The following is a 14,647-nucleotide window of genomic DNA, read 5'->3' as shown; positions in this document are numbered from 1 at the left end:
TGTTACTTTTGTGACAGACCAGGTCCAGGGAACAGTCACCATCCGGAACATCAGCGCCCTGTCATCAGGTTTGTACCAGTGCGTGGCTTCTAATGCCATTGGGACCAGCACCTGTCTTTTGGATCTCCAGGTTATTTCTCGTAAGTATGTAAAATTCTGATGTCCACTCTGGGTCTGAATGCCAAGATCTTTGTTAAACTAGGGAATGAAAAGTTCTGCTTGTTTAGAGGTTGTTTGAAGATTAAATAGAAATTCTTTTGATTTTAATCATTATTGAAGATATTTAATAGATGTGTTAGTATACTTCTCAGCCTCAGCAATACGACTTCTTCTTTATGATAAAATGTCTTCTCAGGATCATTAGAATCAGATCAGTTCTGATTATATAGTGCTATAGACATATTAAAAATTTGTAATGATCTTACGGTCATGGCAAGACCTTCTTGTATTTTTTCCTAATCCCTTATATCTGCTTAAATGTTGGGTGCCCAGGTCATACATAAGCAGTGCAGAAATTTTCTCTTTAGTTGAGAATTCTGGGTTGTTTGAATTCCAGTTGCAAAAGGGAATGATCTGGCTGTGATGAGGTAACAAGTTATCCTGCTGCTTGCCAGGTTCATTTGGGGCAGGTCAGGCAAGTAGTCAGGTATGGTCTTTTTCCTGCTCTGCCCTGATTGTGGCTCTCCTACAGCTGTTCGTTTATTGAACGAATTGCTCGTTCATTCAGTAAATGTTTGTGAGCCTATTGTGTGTTAGTCCTAGCCACTGAGGATACAGAAAATTAAGTGAGGTTTAACTTTAAATGGATACAATACTGTAGGCAATTTTGTATATTTTAAGAAGATTCTCTGGTAGCCTTTTATGTTTATGAAGTTGTGTGAGCATATTCTATTTCTCTTTCTCTCTTTCTCTCCTTTTTTTTCTTTAAATATACCTTAAATATATTTTGCAGCCCAGCCCAGGAGCATTGGACTAATAGCTGGAGCCATTGGCACTGGTGCAGTTATTATCATTTTTTGCATTGCACTAATTTTAGGGGCATTCTTTTACTGGAGAAGCAAAAATAAAGAGGAGGAGGAAGAAGAAATTCCTAATGAAATAAGGTTTGTGTGTCAGATAATTTATCCTGACATTGGCATAGCCAATGTCTGTATTTCTATTAATTTTGGCAGCTAAGATTTCTTTGCTAATCTTATGACTTTAACCAAGGTAGTTAAAGTGGCCAAATGATAGTTTCTTGTATGTTATATCACTCTTCCTCATGGTATTTACTACTCAGCTTTATTTACTGGATCGTGAAAGGCGGGAGGTGGGTAGGGTAGTCCAGCATGTGCCCAATTAGGAGGACACAAGTGAAGAATTCCCCCGTTTCCTCCCATAGCTTAAGGGTGGGTGGGGTTAGGTGGCTGCCATAGTAGAAAAGTGAGTTTAGAACATGTGTTTAATATTGGCATTTATAAATGATGCGAACATAAAGCAAGAAAGAATAGCACCTGTACAGATAGACCAAAGCAGTATGGCTTGGTTGAAAACAGTTCAGTCAAGAATATGAACATCTTAAGGAAACAATGTCAAATGATCTTGAAAGAAAGGTGACTCTTGCCGTATTGTGGAGATATGCGGGTTCAGGCTCAGTCTTAGATGGCATCGCATCGATATCCTTATTGAAAATGCTTTAATGACTCCAGTCTACTTAGCATGACATACACAGCCCTTCAGAATCTGACCCTTACCTGCTTCCCTGCTTTTATCTCTCACAACTTCCCTGATCACTTTGTGTTCCAGTCTGTTGTCTTCTCTCATGCCTCAGGGCCTTTCCTGTAGCCTCCACCTTGTTCCTGGACCATATTCCTTCCCTTTGCATCCACCTCTTCAGTACATTCCTTGATCTGGTTCAAGACTAGTCCAGGCATCACCTCCTCACATAAGTTGACTTAGGCCCTTGTCCAACCTTTAAGACTTGCAGCTGTTCTTGCATTGAGTGTCACCCTCATTTGACCATAGGCTTCTTGGGTAGAGGAGCTGTCTTTTTCTCACATGAAACATCTAGTAAAATGCCTGGTACTCAAAAAATGGTAAATGAATTAGGTAACAACTTAAATTAACTTAATGACTTCTCTTAGCCTCTTGTAATTCTTAAGGGTTTGGACTCTATGCAGGGACAGATTTCATCCCAGTGTAAGATTAATGAGAAAAACCTCTCATCAGCACACCACAGTGATTTCTCAAACCCCAAAAGGCAATAAAATCAGGCCAATTCTAATAGATTTTTGAAGTTCCTACACCCGTAGTTTGGTTTCCTAGCTTTACAACAGCTAGTTCAGTGGATTTCTTCATGGACTATTTTCCTATTTAGAGAAAAAGAAAAAATATATATATACACACACACACACACACACACATATACATACACACACACATATATATTTTTCAGTTATATTGGAAGACACAGTTTTTGAGAGATTTGATACTACTTTCTTTGTTACTCTTGGGGACTGAGAAGCTGAGGGAGAATTTTTCCTAAGCATTGTCTTAAAGGGAATGAATGTCAAAGCCGAGGCCACCAGGACTGCCGTGTTTGCTTTCATGATAGTGTGGTCTGTCCTGAGGGTTTGAATTTCACAGACGTATTCACCTGAACATGAGAAGACAAGAGTCCTGGGCAGGTAGGTAGGGTAAACCTCAAGTAAATCCTATCAACAGCTTTATTTTTGTTCGTTTTCAGAGAGGATGATCTTCCACCTAAATGTCCTTCTTCTGCCAAAGCATTTCACACCGAGGTGTCCTTCTCAGAGAGCAACACATTTACCTCTTCCAATACCTATAACAGCCGCTGCTGGAGCAACAACCCCAAAGTGCACAGAAACACAGAGTCACTCGACCACTTCAGTGACTTGCGCCAGTCCTTCTCCCTCCACTCGGGCCACGCCAACGTACCATCCGTCTATGCCAATGGCAGCCATCTGGCCCCAGCCCCACAGAAGACCCTGGTCGTGACGGCCAACAGAGGGTCGTCACCGCAGGCCGTGTCCAGGAGCAATGGCTCGGTCAGCAGGAAGCCCCGGGCTCAGTACACACACTCCTACACCATCAGCCAAGCAGGCCTGGAGCGCATTGGTGCTGTCCCTGTCATGGTTCCAGCCCAGAGTCGGGCTGGCTCCCTGGTATAGGACGCGAGCAGATGGGGGTGCAGAGAGGACGCAAAGGATGCCCCCATTCCCGGGGGAGGGCGGGGTGGTGGAGTGTTGGGAAAGACACTTTCCTGACAATGATCCTAGTAAAAAAGCACAAAGAAGGAGTCAGGGCTGTGACCCGGCCACTAAGATTGGTAAAATGAACTGGAATGCTCCGGCATGAAGACTTGTTCCCCCACCCCAGCTGTCCCAGGATCCTGTTCAAAAAGCTGGATCTCACAGATGTGCCAAGCCAAGGAAAAAGGTAGAAGAGCAGAATAGCATTTAAAACCTAAACTGCAGTCCAGATGGACTTGTTTTTTAATTCATGTCTAACGTAATAATTTTTCAAGAGACTAAAGTGCCAGATGGAGTTTAAAGAATGAAATTATTTAAAAAGATAGGTGTCCTTAGAAACATACTGAGCAAGCCTGTGGTACGTCCTGCCTTTCCCCGTCCCCTCTTGATGTAGGGGGCCGAATGGCATTAATGGTGAATACTGGTCCTAGCAGGGCTGGCTCTTGTATCGTAGAATCAAAACTTTTTACACCAACAGAATTCAGTAAGGAATGGGTGAAAACTAGAAACTTCTTTGAGAAGCCCCTTCGTATTTATTTATTTATCTCTTCCTGGACCATGAATTTCATATTTGGAATATTGCTATATTGACAGATTATTGCCTGTCTATGTTTTTCTAGGGTCTGTTACAGGTCCATGACAGTTACTGTTCATTATTTCCTGGGAAAATATTTTTTAAAAGAAAACTGTTGTTTTTTAAAAAAAAATATGAGAGAGGCATTGGGTTAGGAAGGAAAAGACTACTGTTAACGCCACGTCCAGTGAGCTTGTTCGTTGAGCCCGGCAGGCGGCAAGACCTAGGTCGTGCAGGCAGCACAGGAGCAGGGAGGCGGGTGGAAGGCAATTCCTGGCAGCCTTTCAGAGCAGGGCCGTCCAGGTCTCCCTTGCTGTCACACCAGGTTACTCTTAATGAGGGCAGCACCCCATGCCTTTGTACTGCGGTAGATAACTTTCTCCTTGTTTGACAAGTCGAGGTTACTGGGTTGTTACAGGGAGGGCAGGAGTTGCTTTGGTTTTGTTTTTCTCAAAATGATTATTTTTGCAAAAGAGATAAGACTGAGACAAAAGGGATGTCTTCAGATATGCTCCTGGGAGGCTCTGCCCTGTTCTTGTCACAGCTCAGGGTTGCAATTTTGCCCAGATGCATTTTACACCACTGTAAAGAGATTCTTTGCGATTAATTACCTGGCCTTGGGAGTTCACCAGGTAATTTGCAGATTCTCCACTCTATTTGTGCTCTGTGGATCTGGCCATGCTTGTATCGGTGACTCTCTCGCCTTAATCACACTTTAAGCAACACACAAATAGTTTCTTCCCAGATTTGTTTCCTAAATTATTTATGATGCTGACCCCAGGATTGGATAAGAGCATCTTTTCTTTCCCCAATGTAGTCTCTCATTCCGTCTTCCCACTATGCTTTTGCCCTCTTTTCCTGCAAGCACAGTCGTCACAGGAAGTGGCCTTCTGGTTTTCACACTTATTTGAATAATGGAAACCAACAGCTGCTGCATATACTATTTTTCCAAGAGGGCTAAGCTCAGAACCTAACCATTGCAATCATTCCAGTATTGATGAAGAACTGAATTTACTTTAGCATTACTTATTTTTTCGGTTTGACGGTTCTTGACTTTGTAAAAATTTAAATAAATGAATGTCTATACTTTTTATAAAGAAGAGTGAAAATGCCATGACAGATAAGATGATACTATCAGATGTTGTTTAGAAAGCATTTATCTTGAATTTCTTTATTGTTTCTAATTATCTAAAATTCAATAAAAGTTTTATTCATATAAAAACAAGTTGTCATTATCATATACTAATGAATATATGATTTTGTACTTAATGTTCTCTTAATGTTTTAAACATTTTCCATTCTGTTAAATAGTATTTATAATAATTTTAATGAGCATATAGTATTCCAAAAATTACTTAGCTCTACTCTTATCGTTAGAAATTTGAGTCCATTTATCACATGTGTGATTGAAAATGTGATGATCCTTTTCATACACTGAGCCATTTTCATGTTTCTTATCTGGAAGTTCATGAAGACAGGATCCATGACTGTCTTTTTCACCCTGTATCTCTTGTCACCTAGCACAGTGCCTAATATGGGTATTGAGTAGATAAATGATGATTTCTGAACTGGAGTTGCCAAGTTTCAGTTCAGAAAGTTACGGTCATGACTGTAGCTCTTGATGTATATTGGGTCATTCCTTTAATTTTTTATTTGAGATAATTATGTATTTACATGCAGTTTATAAGAAATAATAGAGATTCCCATATACCCTTCACCTAATTTTTCCAAAGGGTAATATCTTGCATAACTATTATACAGTGTCACATACCGATATGGATACAATCCATTCACCTTATTCAGATTTCAACATTGTACATGCACTGCTGTGTGTGTGTGTGTGTGTGTGTGTGCGTGCACGCACACACGTGCACGTGTGCATTAGTTTTATGGAATTTTATCACGTGTAGATTTGTGTGGCCACCACCACACTCAGGATGCAGGATTCCTTGAGCTATTCTTTTATAGTCATAGCCACCTCCTTCTTCCCCAAGTCCACAATCCCTAATCTCTTCTCCATCTCTATAATTTGTCATTTCAAGAATGCTATATGAGTGGAATCATGCAGTATGTAACGTTTGAGGATTGACTTTTTCTCACTCAGCATAACTTTCTCGAGATTCATCCAAGTTGTTGCATGTATCAGTAGTCCATTCCTTTTTATTGATAAGTAGAATTTCATGGTACAGATATACCACAATTTGTTTAACCATTTACCCACTGAAGGGTATGAAGGATATTTGAGTTGTTTCCAGTTTTTGGCTACTACAGATAAAGCTGCTGTGAACATTTTTTGCAGGTTTTTATGTGAACGTAAGTTTTCATTTCTCTGAGATAAATGCCCAAGTGTATAGTGGTTCCAGCACTATTTGTTGAAAAGTCTATTCTTCCTCCAGTGAATTGCTTTCGCACCTTTGAAAAAAATCATTTTAGGCATATTTGTGTGGGTCTCTTTCTGAGTTCTCTAGCTATTCCTCTGATTTTTGTGTCTGTTCCTTCACCAATACTATGCTGACCATTGTAGCTAATTAACAATATTTAACACCTAGTAGAGTGGTTCCTCGTACTTTATTCTTCTTTTTCAAAATTATTTTAGCTATTCTAGGTCCTGTGCCCTTTCTATATAAATTTTGGAATAAGATGGTCTATGCCAACAAAACACCTTGCTGTTTTAATAGGAATTGCATTAAGCCTATAGATCAGTTTGGGAAGAACTGGCATCTTTACTATATTGTCTTCCAATCCATGAACATGTTTTGTCTCTGTTACTTAGGTTTTCTTTGATTTACTTCATCAGCATTTTGCAATTTTCAGGATACAGATCCTCTACATGTTTTGTTGGATTTATCCCTAAGTATTTAATTTATCCCTAAGTATTTAACCATTATGTAATGTCCCTTTTTATTTCTAGTAATTTTTTTTGCTCTGAAGTCTACTTTCTCTGATATTAATTTACCACTCCTGCATTTAAAAAATTAATGTCTGCATACTCTTACAACATTACTGTCATTGTATTTGAAAGGAGTTTCTTGTAGACAGCACATTGTTGGATCATATTTTTGTGTCCACTTTGTGAATACCTGTCTTTTAATTGGTATATTTAGACCATTTACATTTAAGGTAATTATTGATATGTTTAGGGCTTAAAGCTGCTATTTTATTTTTTGTTTTCTGTTTTTTTCCTCCTCTATTTCCTATTATCTATTTCTCTTTTCTTACCTTATTGTGGGTTACTTGAACAATTTTTAGGATCTCTTCTTGATATATTTACAGTGTTTTTGAGTATATCACTTTGTATTTTTTTAGAAGTTTATTCTAGGTATTACAATAAGCATATATAACATATCACAGTCTACTTGTGTCAAGATTTTACCACTTTGAGTGAAGTGTGAAAACTTACTTCCACATATATTCCTTTCCCCACTTTTAAATATCTTTTTCTTGATAAGATGGTGTATAATTTTTGTTTCAATCATCAAACATAATTTAAAAACTCATGAGAAATTTATTGTATGCACCCATATATGTGCTTTTTTGTTTTTCTTTCTTTTTTCCTGTTGGTCCAAGATTCCTTTTTTTTTTTTTTTTTTTATCATTCCCTTTGTGTTTGAAGAACTCCCTTTAGCCAATTTGTAAGGGTAGGTCTGCTAGCAAAAAATTCTATTAGTTTTCTTTTGTCCAAAAATGTCTTCATTTCCCTTTCATTCCTCACTGGGTATAGTATTCATGATTGACAGTTCTTTCCTTTCAATCCTTGAAAAATTTGGGAAGTGTTCAGCCATTATTTCTTAAAATACTCTTCCGGCCCCACTCTCTTTCTCAAATCTTTCTGAGACTCTGATGATGAATCTTTTGTTATTGTTCCACTGGCTCCTGAGGCTCTCTTCATTTTTTCAGTCTATTTTCTCTCTGTTGTTCAGAGTAAATCCTGTTCACCTGTCCTCAAGTTTACTGATTTCTGTCTTCTGTTGTTTCCTCTCTTCTGTTGAGCCCATCCAGCAAGTTTTTAACTTCAGTCACTGTATTTTTTAGTTTGATAACTTACATTTGATTCCTTTTTTAAAGAAAATTTAATTAGTAATTTAAATTTCAACCTATATTATATTGAGATATAATTTACATAACAAAGTTCACTTATATAAAGTGTACAATTCAGTAATTTTTAGTATGTTTACAGAGTTGCACAATCATCACCAAAATCTAATTTTAGGACATTTTTCATCACCCCAAAAATAACCTGTACCCACTGACAGTCACTCCTTTTTCCATGCCATCTTCAGCTCCAGGTAACCACTGATCTACTTTCTGTTTCAATAGATTTGCCTACTCTGGGAGATTTCGTGTAAATGGTATCATACAATATGTGTATGTTTTTGTGTGTGTGTGACTGACTTAATTTACTTACCATAATATTTTTTAGGTTCGTCCATGTTGTAGCATATGTTATTACTTCATTCCTATTTCTTTACCAAGATTTTCTAGTTTTTCAGTTAGTTTCAAAAGAATTCATAATTGCTTACTGAAGAATTATTGAAACATTTTTATTATAGCTGTGTTAAAAATCTTCTCTGATTCGTCTTGATGTTGGCATTTATTGACAGTCTTTTCTCATTCAGGTTGTGATTTCCCTGGTTCTTAGGGTAATGAGTGATTTTTAATTTTCTCTTGGACAATTTGGATATTATATTATGAGATTCTGGAAACTTTGTAATATTTTATTTTATTTTTTAGCAGGCATTCTCTTTGTGGAGGTGTAGCACAAGGACCAGATGGGTGTATATGTTTAGTTGTCTGCTAGGCTCCACCTCAGCAAAAGTGGAGTGTTTACATGGTTTCTCTGCATATGGGGGGTGGGTAGAAGGATGGCTCCCCCTCAGCTCACTTTCCCCTTCTTGGTGAAAGTGGAGCACGAACTTTCACCGTGTTGTTGCCTTCAAGTGGAAGTGTAAGCTCAGCTCCTGCTGGGCCTGCTGACACCAAGGAGGGAGGAAGCAGAGTGCTGACTTGCACCATTTGCTGCTGCAGGGGGGCAACAGAAACTCAACTCCACCCTGCCCCCACCAACATCAGTGGAGGTGGGGAGGGACCTGGAGTGCACCTCACTGGTTAATGGTAGGTGGGGTGGAGGCTCCCCTCCCCACTGGGCCTGCTGAAACTGGGGGGAGGGGGAGGAGGAAGTGGAGTGTCAACTACCCTACTTGTACCACCTCTTTCCACTTTGTTGGTGCTGGGTGTGAGTGCAGGCTCTGCTCCCCTACTAGGGGTTGCCAAGGTCCCTAGGAAGTGTGTCTTCCTTCCACTGTTTAGAGTCTTCCTATGCTTGTGTGTTGTGTTACATCCAGGTTTTTTTCATTGTAAGAGGGAAGACTGTCTTACAATGGGACTTATAATGGGGCTATTCCATCTTGGCTGGAACCAGAAATCCTGGAACTTTGCTTTTTAAAATAATCAGCAGTTAAACATATTTTATAGTACTCTACTATTTGATAGCTTTGAGGATTCTCAATTGTGTATTAAATGAAATTCTTACTCCTTGGCTTGACTCATTCCATTCCTTCCAGAAATGGTTCACTGTCTTTCTATTCTCAACTCCTGCTAGTATTCTACCTGCAAACTTTGCTCCAGGCCTGCTTATCTTTTCTTGAATTAGCTTGTTCTTTTTTCTTTTTTTCCTCTTTTTCCTACTCTCTTTTTTTCTACATCTTCCACCTATCCCCACCCAAATCTTCCTGTACCACAAGTCCAGTTCAAATGCTCTGTCTTCCATAAATATTCTCTTTTTCAGTCTAGTGAGAAGTCACTGCTTCTTCTCACAAGCCATATAACATTTACTAACTTTGAGGGAATTGTCATAATCTGTATTATATTCCTGTATTTGTATACATGATTGAACTCCTCTGCTGGACTATAAACTGAGTTATGCCAGAATCATTTTTGACCCCTTACTGTGTGCTAAACACTGTTCTAGGTGTTGGAGATAAAAACAGAAAATAAGCAACAACAGCTGTCCTTGAGGAGCTCATATTACAGGAGGAATCAGCAAATAATTACACTTAGTATCACAAGTATATGAATGGATATATGTACAAGTTCAGGCAGACAGTACGATCTCTTCTAGATCTTGGTGGTCATCACAACACTTAGCACATTGCTTCACTCAGAGAAAATTTTTGAAGGATATGCTAACTTGATGAAACTGAAAATATAGGGTTGGCCTCTTAATGTAGTCAGATATCAGTAAATTCCTAAAGTAATGGTGCATCAGAGCCATTCATCCAAGGGGCAAATGATTGTACCAATTTCCTGGGTGGCATTTGCTCTTATATTAGAGATGCAGTATTCTTTGGGAAAGCTGTAGAGATAATAGACTAAATGCGGTGATTTGGAAGAAACCCGTGTTTTTCAGTCCTCCTGTCTGAGTGAACCCGTGTCTGGAGGAGAGATATGGGGTCCTGGTTGTTTTGCCTTCTAAGGGCCCTCTTTCAGATAGCCCTCTAACTTGTGTTTAGTAAAATAATATTCAGTCTCACAGCAAAATGTGGAGAAAATGAATGCAATCTAGAGAAAGGGTGCTTGTAAATTCTGTGTGTATATAGTTATTTATAGCTTTTCCTCACAGCTCCCTTGTGAATAAGGTATTTGTCCCTATTTTAGGTAAAGGCAGGGTACAAAATTATGACTTAATCATAAGACATTAATGATAGAGACAAAAGTATTAAAGCAATAAGTGTGAGTGCCTGCTGTGTATTTAACACTGTGAGTTCAGTTGATAGTTGACTGATTTTGGCAGGTTGGATAACTAGATAATTTAGACTAAAAAGTTTCCATTGAAGCTACATTTCTATACCATTCATCACTGCTCCCCAAGTTCACCACATTTACAGCAGTTTTGCATTTTGGACTTGGACAAATTTATATGTCCATGTATATGTACATGATGCATTGCAATTGTCCATTTTATAGGACAAGTTACAAAATTCAAGAAGGCTCAAATTCACCTACGAAACAGAGATAACAGAGACTTCCCTGGTGGCACAGTGGTTAAGAATCCGCCTGCCAATGCAGGGGACACCGGTTCAAGCCCTGCTCCGGGAAGATCCCACGCGCTGTGGAGCAACTAAGCCCGTGCACCACAACTACGGAGCCTGCGCTCTAGAGTCCACGAGCCACAACTACTGAAGCCCATGCACCTAGAGCCTGTGCTCCAAACGAGAAGCCACCGCAATCAGAAGCCCGCACACCGCAATGAAGAGTAGCCCCCACTCGCCACAACTAGAGAAAGCCCATGCGCAGCAACGAAGACCCAATGCAGCCAAAAATAAATAAATAAATACATTAAAAAAAAAATAGAGATAGGGCTTCTCTGGTGGTGCAGTGGTTAAGATTCCACCTGTCAATGCAGTGGACACGGGTTTGAGCCCTGGTCCGGGAAGATCCCACGTGCCGTGGAGCAACTAAACCCATGCGCCACAGCTACTAAGCCTGCGCTCTAGAGCCCGCGTGCCACAGCTACTGAGCCCATGAGCCACAACTACTGAAGCCCACGCGCCTAGAGCCCGTGTTCCGCAACAAGAGAAGCCGCCGCTCGGCACAAATAAAGCCTGCACGCAGCAATGAAGACCCAACGCAGCCAAAAACAAGTAAATAAATAAATAAATTTTTTTTTTTTTAAATTTTAAAAAATAGAGATAACAGTAGCTACCTTTGAGGTTGTGAGGATTGGATGAAATAATGGATGTAAAGTGAATAGCATATTGTTTGGCTATAGTAAACAATATTAGCCATTATTAGTAGTAGTTCAGAAGCTTACATTTCCAGGCTATAGTTAAGTCATTTACACCTACTCATTATTCCAACTCTTCTTGCCAGAGATGCTATTTGAGTGCTGCTGCATATAAACTAGCCCTTAGAGATTCTTTTTGTTTAAGAGAAAGGAAAAGACTTGGCAATTATTGTCTGTCTGACCAAATAAACCCTTGTTTCCTATTTTCCCACATTTAATCCCAAAATAGCACATCTATGTTCTGGTTACAATCAATTTTTAAATCACTGAGGAGAATTAAAAGGGAGGGTGGGAAAACATCAGCATTTATAGAGCACCTGCTGTATGCCAGCATGCTAATCACTTTGCGTGCATCCTATTTAATCCTCAGGACATACTTCCAAGTTTAGTGTCATGCTAATTATACAGATGAGGAAACCAAGGCTTTGGGTTAAGTCATTTGCTCAAGGTCACAAAGCTAGTAAGCTGCAGAGCCAACAGTATTACTCGTGTTGTCATAGACTACTCCGTTAAGATAACTGATAAATATTAAAAGTCTTGGCATTGCCTCAAATTTGGCGTGGCATAGACAGAACTCTTAATACCTTTTAGTCATTCTTTGCCCAGGTGTTTTTAATGATTGGAGAAGATTTCCATCTCTGAACTTCTAGACAATTAGATTAATTTTCTCTACACAGTCAAGGTTTTTGAGTCTTCCTTTTTAACTCCTATACATTAGGGAGCCCCACAGCCTTTTACTTTTTTTTATTGGTTTCCTAGGGCATTCGCAGTTTACATAAAGTACTGATCCCCTCACCACCTTTAGCTCTCCGTAGAGTTGTTGTGAGAGGAGGGTGGATTTGAGGAAATTCTCTTAGAGGAGAAGTCCTTTCTCCTTTAGGGACAAAAAAGTCCCTAAAGGCACTGCGCAAATTTGGAAGAAACGGCTAATCAGACAGATGCACTGATTACCCTGGAACCTGAGCTTCAGTCCCTGCTCCATCACTTCCTAACTGACTTTTTAGGCAAGTTGTTTAGCCCCTCTGAGCCTTGTTTCCTTCATCTATAAGATGAAGATCATCATTTCTGCATCACATTTCTGAGGAATCAATTAGATAATGCAGTCAAATGGCATAGTCGATAAATTGGAGCTGTTACTGTTTTTACTTTATAAGTAATTTATTTGAATTTTATAAGGAGGGGGAGAAAGTCCCAGTGGAGAGACTACAGAAGATCTGCGTTTCAGATACCACCAGCTCACCATGCTCCCTCTTCTTTACTTCCTTTTCCCCAGTCATCAAGAAGGCAAGGCTGTGTCCATCCCTCCAACTTCACAGAGCTACTCCTTTATTATGATGTAGGTAGAGGCTGTGATTTTCCAAGCCCCAACCCCTTTAGTGTAGACATCACAACTTCAAATGCCAGGAGATGTTAAGGAAATGAGAGGATTAGGCCAGGTGGGTGGTAGTGACCTGGAGACTGGCTCCGTGCCCACGATTTAGCAGCTACTCAGCGCCTACCTAGACTTGCCAGGAAGACTCCAGGCCTGCCCGGGATGGCCAGATCTCTCGAATCTTCAAGAGAAGCCGGAAATGCTGATTTGTTTATCTCCTAAATCATGTATGTTGGTAATAACGTGTTTAGAAAGTTAAACCCTGTTCAAGTTAACTATGCGTGTCTGTGGACCTTCGTTGGCCTGTGGTCCAGTACTTAGAATCTCTCTTATAGAGCAGACCCAGTTCTAGCAGTGCCATGGGTTGATCCAGCCTGAGCTCTCCTCTGCTGTGTAGTGTCTGGGGACCAGAAACCATGTGCCAGACACTCTTCTAAGCACTTCACATCTATTAACTCATTTTAATCCTCACAACAACGCTATGAGGTAGGTACTATAACCACCCATTTTACAGATGAGGAAAAGAGGCACCAGCAAGTAAGTAGCCCCAGGCTACTTAATAGCGGTAGAGCTGGGACTAGGATTCAAATGAAGACAACCAGCCTCTTAATTGCCAGGTTTTCTTATTTATAGTGGTTTGTGATACTTATGCTTCCAGAAGAAGGAGAAAAGGTGCCTTTCTGATCATGTTTAAATTAAGAGGAAGATTTGAATGATTTAGATCAGTACACCCCTCTCCACAGTTCTCCTCATAACAATCTGGGCTTCACACTTGGAAAGGAGGGGACAGGGCTGGTCCAGGAGTCTGACTTCTTGGACTACGTTCTTCTGAAGTACATGGAACTGAAAGCCCCCATTGTGTAAACTCCCAGTCCCCCTCCCCCCCCATGAGAAATCATGAGCAAATCTTGAGTCTCTACATCTCTAGAGGCCTATGGAGGGAAACTCTTCATTAACAATGCATTGATTTGTGACTGCACTTTTATAAAAAGAACAGCTTTAATAGAGGCCTCTGCAGCCTCTTTTTTTTTTTAAGGTGCAGTGTTTTTGGTTAATTGCAAAGCACTGAAGAGGAATTAACTTTCAGATGGGTACAAGGAATCATCAGATGTGTTGCTGCTAGCACTTTTTTTTTTCATTGAGTATAAGGGTGAAAAGAATGTTACCTTTCGGGGAGGATTATCAGGAAAGAGAATTTCTTCTCATTGATGAAACACAGCCAAAAGGGGGGGAGGGAAACCTTTCACCTAGCTTTGACTTTAATTATTCCATATGATGAAAAAATTTCCTCTGTCTTGTCTGAAAAAGAAAGTAAAAATTTGTCATTTTAGTCTTGCGCTAGCAAACTTATAGATATGTTTAAGAAGGGAAAACAGAGCTGGGTAGAAATTTTGGTCAGACAAGAGGAGGGCTGGGGCCTTAGTCACTGCTGTCCAGGAAAAGGAAGTGATTTATCGAGAGCTTACCACGTGCCAGACACAGTCCATACATGATCTTATTTATTCTCACTTCAAATCCATGAGGTAAGTATTATTTTCCCCAAGGTGTTCTAAAAGGCAGTCATGTCTCCCTCCTCCACCCTCAGACACTCGTGGCTTCAGGAAGAGGAGTTGCTTGGAGGTGGCAATCTACTGGAAATTGGGCAAGGGGGAGGAAGGGAAAGTGGA

General features: G+C 39.9%; 1 protein-coding gene across 1 annotated transcript in view; it reads left to right on the top strand.

Moving 5' to 3' along the window:
• Positions 1–11,170, top strand: part of IGSF11 (immunoglobulin superfamily member 11) — a 147,634-nt gene extending 136,464 nt beyond the window's left edge. Inside the window, exons 5-8 of the mRNA XM_082394737.1 lie at positions 18–140; positions 953–1,103; positions 2,726–10,554; positions 10,587–11,170. Of these exons, the coding sequence (XP_082250863.1) occupies positions 18–140; positions 953–1,103; positions 2,726–3,170 (719 nt within the window). The 3' untranslated portion in view covers positions 3,171–10,554; positions 10,587–11,170. The remainder of the gene's footprint in view (positions 1–17; positions 141–952; positions 1,104–2,725; positions 10,555–10,586) is intronic.
• Positions 11,171–14,647: the final 3,477 nt, after the last annotated feature.

This window comes from Balaenoptera borealis (assembly GCF_965194805.1).
Source record: "Balaenoptera borealis genome assembly, chromosome: 5".
In the NCBI taxonomy this organism is placed as follows: domain Eukaryota; kingdom Metazoa; phylum Chordata; class Mammalia; order Artiodactyla; family Balaenopteridae; genus Balaenoptera; species Balaenoptera borealis.
Note: the sequence above shows the minus strand (reverse complement) of the source record. Positions and strands in the feature narration are given on the sequence as shown.